This window comes from Pinus tabuliformis, chromosome 9 (assembly GCF_031772625.1).
Source record: "Pinus tabuliformis cultivar Carrire ecotype Pingquan chromosome 9, CPIR1, whole genome shotgun sequence".
Taxonomy (NCBI): Eukaryota; Viridiplantae; Streptophyta; class Pinopsida; order Pinales; family Pinaceae; genus Pinus; species Pinus tabuliformis.
Genome location: NC_142307.1, coordinates 1,267,277,958 through 1,267,285,770, shown reverse-complemented (window position 1 = coordinate 1,267,285,770; position 7,813 = coordinate 1,267,277,958). Strand labels below are relative to the sequence as shown.

General features: G+C 39.3%; 1 protein-coding gene across 1 annotated transcript; it reads right to left on the bottom strand.

The window, feature by feature from the left end:
- Window positions 1-2,369: 2,369 nt before the first annotated feature.
- On the bottom strand, window positions 2,370-3,149 carry LOC149153158 (AT-hook motif nuclear-localized protein 15-like). The gene has a single exon (XM_089443719.1). It carries the CDS (start codon window positions 3,147-3,149, stop codon window positions 2,370-2,372), a length of 780 nt encoding a protein of 259 aa, XP_089299845.1.
- Window positions 3,150-7,813: the final 4,664 nt, after the last annotated feature.

The window sequence follows — 7,813 nt, the reverse complement described above, 5'->3', positions numbered from 1 at the left end:
TTTCATCAGCCAGAAAAGGTGTACAGATTGTTTGTACAGAGTGAGGTGTCCACCGGTATGACCAGGGTCGGGGATCATACCACCCCATTCCTCTGTTGGGAGCTCCATCTCAAAGTTTTAATTTAATTTGCCTCCCAAGTCGAGATCAATTTCTTCACCTGGGCTGGAGTCCCCTCATGATAAGCCTGGATAGTGTTTTGCAGGATCTGGGCATCTGATTTTCTGTCGCATTGTCTTGAAGGCTTTCCTGAAGTCGGACATCTTTCTTTTCCTTTACCGACATGAGTTTTACATCCACGACCTCCATGCCGCAGAGGTGCCAACACCAGGAGCAGACTTAACCATGATGGATGACAACAGACCACCCTTTGTCAGCTTACTCAGACCTACCCTCTCTTGAGACACAACACATTGTGTAGAGGCCGGAGGGAGAAGCATCTTATGAAAACCTAGAGTAACAGCAGGACATAAAAGCAAGAGGCAATCAAAGTTATACTTAGGCATAAGAGAAGGACTGAAGAGCAGGGGCATCACCTTTCTGCACTGCACCACACCATGAATTAACAACTTGAACGAATACACAAATGAAAAAATGAACCTACCAAGTTTGTGAGGCCCCTTCAGAGTTTTAACAGTGGTGCCCCTGCACTCCTTAGCCCAGAATCCACAGACCTTCCTTGGTCAAAATTCCCTTACCCTTCCTTTCCTCAAGGTTATCCATTTGAACTTATACTCAAAATTATGTAACTCACATGTTGTATTTAGAGTAATTAAGACCCAGAACCTATGAAACATTCTTATATGAGATAACAGAGTACCGTAAAAGACTAAGATCGACATAACATGGTTGAGAAAGCTAGTACATACTATCACATAAACTTTCCAATTCACGATTGTTCCTTTTCCCCTCCAACGCAAGGTGCATAACTAATGTGAGCCCCCAACCTAGGGAAAAGGATAAGTATAAGAACATACCAGACCAATTGTGCCATCTGCTTGTCGAGACCAACTGCAGTCAAGTTTCCTCCCCACTCTCCAGCCTCCTCGAACCATAACACTATTGTCTTAGACCTCTGAAGATAAATATAGAACCAGACTAAATACAAGACAGATGGGTGCATGTATTCCTGAACTCCCACCACCTGGAGAATTAAGGCTTTTCCAAACCTCACATCGAGGATCTACTGGGGGTTGCAACCGTCCATTGCGTTGAGGTGATAATTTGTGTGAGGCCATGGGTGAGGCCGCCCACTGGCCCTTGCATTAAGGTGATTGAACATGTCTATGATCCCTATGCGGATCCCCAGTTAGTTCACACCCCAATCGAGGGATTTATATAACAAAGTTTAACATTAAATCAAAATTACAATAAATTTCTAAAAAAAAAAAATAAAGCCACAGAAGTGATTTACCAGCATTCCAAATTTATAATATTTAGTATATACTCAAAACATAATTTTATAAAAAATTATAAGTAAACATAATCTTATATTGTCCAAAAAGTTTAGCTTAATTGGTGGGGCACATGTTTGTGTTCCTAGCCATCATGGGTTCAAATTTCCATTTCCAAATACATATTTTACTTGGTGAAAATTGTTCTACAAGATAATTCCATAATCATTGTCATTAAAAAAGATAAACAAAATCCTATGTTAATTATATAGTTATATATAATAAAATAAAATAAAAATCCATTCCATATTTTTAAAAACCACTCTTTAAACTAAAAATGTAATTAATATGAGTGCTTTCAAAATTCTTAATTTCACCTTCAAAATAAAAACCACTCTTCAAACTTGGAAATGCAATTGATATGAATGCTTTCAAAATTCTTAATTCCACTTTCAAAATAAAAACTACTCTTTAAACTTGGAAATGTAATTGATATAAGTGCTTTCAAAATTCTTAATTTGACCTTCAAAATATAACTGGTTTGAGTACTGAAAAACCCTTACTTAAACTTCAAACTTTAGCTAATTTAAGTATATGACTCTCGAAAACCCTACTCAGACCATTTAGATAATTTGCGTATGTGACTCTGAAAACCCTAATCAAACCTCAACATGCAGCTGATTTGAACCTGTGACTTTCAAAAATCCCACTTAAACTTCAAAATTCAAAATGTACCAAACCCCTACTCAAATCTCAAAATATAGCTTATGTGAGTCTCTCACTCTCAAAAAGAATCCTTACTTTCAATTCTTAAAATGTAGTTCAATCAAACCTCTGACTCTCTCCATTAACTACCTTTCATAATACGAATAACCTTCAAATCATTCCAACTGGTATTGTATCTCTTGTGGTAGTCATTTCAAATACCAGACATTGAAAAAGGGTACAAATCTGATAAAAAATCACACCAAACGTTATCAATAAACATCAGGCTTACCCTCCGACTGCTGATTAGTCATTGTATTTATGGGCTGCTCGGGTGGAGATATAGTAGATGATTTGAAGAAGCCCAGAGGCTGGACCTCCAAAGGGTTCACATTTAACCTCTCGTAAGGGATGTCTGCAGCCACACCAGTTATGACGGTCACGAGATCTGATGCTACCAAGCTCCCTACCACTCTGCCTGCAGCTATTATACCTTGCCTATCTGCCAAAATCACTGTTATTCTCGCAGCTCCAATGACAGGATGGAACACTCCTGAAAGGGAAAGAATGTCTAGCGGCCCTGCATATGACACCATTCCCCCTGGAGCTGCATGGTGCATGAGGGTAACGTTCGCGACAGTGCCACTCCCGCTAAGAATGAAAACTCCCATCTTGCTTTTCAGCGCAAACGTCTCCAATATCATCCTGACATCGACCCCACTAGGGATCTCAAATACGCGGTTTTCCAAAGTGTTTAGAGTCTTAGGCTTTTCAGGTAGAGGAGGAGCCTTGGACTTGTTCTTGGAGCCCTTGCGCCTACCGCGGGGCATCGGGGTCACTACTGCAACACCCTCTACGGGACGTTCCTCATCGGCCTTGGTGGCATTCGTGTCATTGTCATCACCTATACTCCGTTTCTTTGATCGGCTTCTTGTTTGAAAAGTGATGTTGGGGTCCGCAGGTTGAAGACAAAGGTGGGAACCAGGATCTGAAAAAGCCTCCGGATCGACTCGTGCCTTCCTAACATCATTCACCCACCACCTGTTTTCCATGGAATGCGTCCTGCTCTTTTCACTTCTGTTCTTAGCCTGGAGTGTGGTTCACAGCGTCCCCGTCATACCCGATGTAGATATCTGCTCTTTGTCAAGTTCACTTCATCTGTATGTTACTTCCTAAATATATGGCTATTTGATTTTTTGTTATGCTCTGAGTTGGTCTCTTCTTTGTGGCCGCCATTAATGTATCGTGCTGGATATTCATTGCTGTCAGTGGCTATGGAAATCAAATTTGATTTCGTTCGAGGAAGTAATTAATTGAAATTTGTTTCTTTTAAGCTGGATCGCTTAGTCACGATATTCCACTCGATTTTGGCCATGCCAATTTAGTGAAATACCGCTGATTCAACAGCTGCATTTAGAAGTCCAAAAAATCACTGCCTTTTAAAATTCCAAAAACATCCTGCGCCGAATCCCAATTCAATTCGAACATAGAAGATACACCAGGAACCGAAACCTGAGTTGTTTATAGTAAACCTTGTAACGAATTGTGCGTATTTCCAACGTTATGCACATGACCACCGTTGTTGTTTTGGAAGAAACGTCTGGCACATGGCCGTTGTTGTTTCGGAAGAAATACGTGGCACCTGTATTTGCGGCATCGGGAGGTGGTGAAGTCAGAAGTTGACTTAATCGTGTATGTGTAACGAGAATCTATTGTAGAACCAACCCGTTATTCCCTCCAGAAGTGCCATGATGACCCCATACTTTACTATGATTGATCCACCTAAACGCTTCTGGCCATGATGACCCCATACTTTACTATGATTGATCCACCGAAACGGCATCCTTTTATGTAACTTGTGTGAATGAAGAGTCATCTTTAGGCAGCAGGGGCTTAAGCTCTGCCCCTTCATTAGAGGATAAATAAGTAACGAAGATCAGAGAAGGCGGCTTACATCTAAGGTTTATAGAGCCTGTTGAAGAAGACATAGGGAATGCTGTGCAGATGCCCAAATGTGTATATGGCAATTAGCATTTAGAGTAAGTAACATGTGAAAAATTAATACTTATATTCTCCATTCACAGTGAATCCAATAAATGTATATACATATATATATATATGCATTTCTATTCTTAGTCCAAAATGTAATTCACAACGCCCCTCTGTATAGTTGATCTAAATGTCGCTTTTTTCTCCAAGTTCACTTTATCTGTATGTTCATACAATATAGTGTTGAGCTAATGGATGCCTTGAAGGTTTGGTTAGAACTTAACCGCATGTTGTAAATTCACCCTGAATGTCAAAGCCGACTAAATCTTTTCAATTTAATCATTTCCATAAACTACATTTATACATAAGACTAGCTCTAAGAGACATCATTAATCTCCTCTTAATCATTTAGCATATCCCCTGAGGATGGAATCACTTGGAAGTTCGAAATGTTGGGTAAAATAAACTCGTTAACAGGTCATTCCTCTCTTATTAAAATTCCCCTTTATTTTTTGGAATGTTGAATCTTTGATGGTGATAAGAAATAAGCTTGTCTCTTTTGTCATCCTGAACCTTGGTTGGAAGTCTAAGCAAGATCGTAGATGTGCTTGGATGCAAATTGAGGTCAATATATAGGATGACCTGATTTCTAAGCTAGGCTTAATGCTAGCTAGTCATGTCGAGACTTAAAAAGTTAACTACAAGTATCTCCCCTCTTGGTGTTTCCTTTGTCATGAGGTGGACCATGTGCAGTCAAAATGTACCAAGGCCAACCCACTTTCGTTTAACCCTTCTAAAGCTAAAGGTTTAAGGGTGGTCTCCTGTTTGGATTCTTGGGAACCGTCACATGGGTTGAATTCTACTACTCCATAAGTTGTTGTTTCTTTCCCACCTCCATCCTTGGTTGGTGACTCGAAGGATTATGCAATCTTCTAGTAAGTCTCTCTTCTCCATTCCTCTTGTTTCTCCCATTTCCATTACAATATTTCTCCCCCCTCCAAGGCTTTCTCTTGGTCCCCCCATGGATCTCTTCTACTCTGTGGCCCTAATGGGGTCGTCTCCCATCCTACCCTCATCTATATCTTAGCCTGAGATCTCGAAGGTTTGTTTTTCCTCTACTCAACCCCGAGCTTCCTCACCTTCTCACATATCTCCCTTGTACGCTCCCATTTAAAGGAATACCTATGTTATTTCCCCCATATAAAATTGAAGGAATTTATTCCATTGAGTGGAGGATTGCTGATAGATTTTCTCCCTACTAATATGGTAGGGCATAAATCCAATCTCCTTAAAGAATAAGAAAAAGTGATGCAAGAGATTAAGAGTGGAAGACAAGCCTCTACTTGTCGAGCCTTTATATCTAGAAATGCCCTATCCAAAGGGGTTGCCATGGTCTTTCTCCCTTTCATTGTGAGAGGGTTGGGAGTCGCTTATAAAAATGTAGCCCTCAAAAGGCTCATTTGAAGCTGCAAACTTGATCAAATTTTAATTAAGGAGATTATGTGTTTTGGAGATAAGGTCAAGCAAGTGCTTGAGAATTGCTTTAAGAATTGGTCCTTTTTCCATGTTGATGCATATAGTATTTTGAGAGGATTGATTACAAGGTGGATCCAGACCTACAAGGGTATTTCATATTCTGCATATCCTTAATCCATTTTGTTGAAATTGGAAGTTAAAGAATGTCACTTTCCTTTTTTTGTGCTTAATGTTTATGGGCCTCGTGTTGCTAATATTCCTTTTTTGGAGGATATGACTTTCGCAGGTGCAATGGCAGATCCTTTTATCATCATACAGGGTGATCTCAACTTTACTTTGTCCTTTCAGGAAGTTTTGGGTCCCATCCTGCATTTGGATCCGCAAAGTTCATTCATCTTGGGTTTTATGATCAAGCACACTCTTATTGATATTGAGTTGGTTAAGGTATTGCCTACTTGGAGGAATGTCCATTCTAATAGCCATGAAATTTCTAAGCATTTAGACCACTTTCTTGTCTAAGAACATCTTTTGAACTAAGGTTTCATTATAAAGTCCTCTATGGTTGTGGGTGGTCTCTCTAACTATAGGATTATTTTACTAAATTTCTCTCCTCTTGGAGGTTCAAAATCTATTCCTTTCATATTTAGTCCCTCATGGTTGGAATAAGAGGATTATCAAGCTCTAGTATGTGATTCTTGGAGTCCCCTGGTCCATTAAACCTCTCCCTCTTTTATGATTTAGTTTTCCATTAAATTATTTAGCTATCAAGCAAGCTTCCAAAGTCTCGGTAAAAAAATTATATTCCAATACTTTAGATGGTATGTTTGAAGTGGAAAACCAAATTGAATAATTGTATAGGGAACACAAATCCAACAATGTGTCTTCTAACTTATTATCCAAGCTAGAATCCCCTGAGGAGGAGTTTCATTCTCTCCTTATCTAAGAGGACCATTGGAGACTAATGAGAAAAATAGTGTGGCTGCAATCAAGTGATAGTAATACAAAATAAATTCAATAGTTTGTAAATTTCAAGAAGCAAGAAAATACAATATGGGAGATTAAAGATGGTGATGATTGCATGGTTAGGTCATTTGAGAATAAGGGTGAGGAGGGCACCCAATTGTTCCATTTCCTCTTTCATAGTCTGGAAGAATGCCCGATATAGGAGATTCTATAGCTTGTTACAAAATCCCCCCCTTTCTTTACAAAAAACATGAACACTTTCTTGTCCAAAGAAGTTAAGGAACCAGAAGTGTTGGCTACAATGTGAACAAAACAAAAATCAAAAAGTCTAGGGCCAAATGGTTTTCCTATTAAATTTTATTTAGGCTTCCATGACATGTTAATGGATCATCTGGCCAAAGTTATCAAATAATCTCAAGGTACAAGAAATGGCTTAGGCTTGTTCAATGTCACCTTTCTACGTCCCATTCTAAATACTGAGGGAAGGTGTTGGAAATAATACTGAGAGGGGGGGGTGAATCAGTATTATCAGATCATTAAAACTTTTTCAATGCTCAAAAACATATACGCTACTTCAGTTAAGTGAACCCGCGTGTACACGCTGCTGTGTCTAAAGCAACTAGCGTATATCCAGAATTCTTATGATTCAGTTAGCTTATCTTCAGTAAATGCATCAGAACATTATTAACCATATTAACAGTAAACAGGTGCAGTATAACAGAACAGATCATCACACAAAAGCCACACACATGAACACAAAGATATAAGGTGGAAACCCAATGTGGGTGAAAACCACCTGCTGCAAGTCATCTCAATCTTCTTCTTAATAAGAAAATCTTTTTACAATATTTGTACTGGTGCAGTCTTATACCAGTACGGGAGCTACAACCCCCTTTGCTCTTGTACTAGCCAATCCATTTACTAGTACGCAGGCTGCTACCTGCTACAATGCTCCAAAGATCTCCCTTAGCTTTTGTACTAGCTTAGATACTAGTACGTAGGTGCTTGCCTACAATCTTCTCTCCTCCAGGTACCACGTTTCATCAATCTTTAGACTGGATACACTGAAGCACAACACATAATCTGAAAGGCCACTTTTCATCCAATTTTCATACTGGACCCATAACTATCATTGAAGCTCAAAACAATCATCAAACTCTGAATCATTGAAACCCTGTTAACAACAGTCACCAGAACACAGAGCAGACACAGAACTTTGTAATAACCATCAGACCCATCTACAACTTCAAGCTTTACAATGTATACGCTACTTCGATGAATCAAACCC

Bases quoted from the DNA above. Each gene is read 5' to 3' on its own strand.
- LOC149153158 (XM_089443719.1), bottom strand. From the start codon at position 3,149: ATGGAAAACAGGTGGTGGGTGAATGATGTTAGGAAGGCACGAGTCGAT.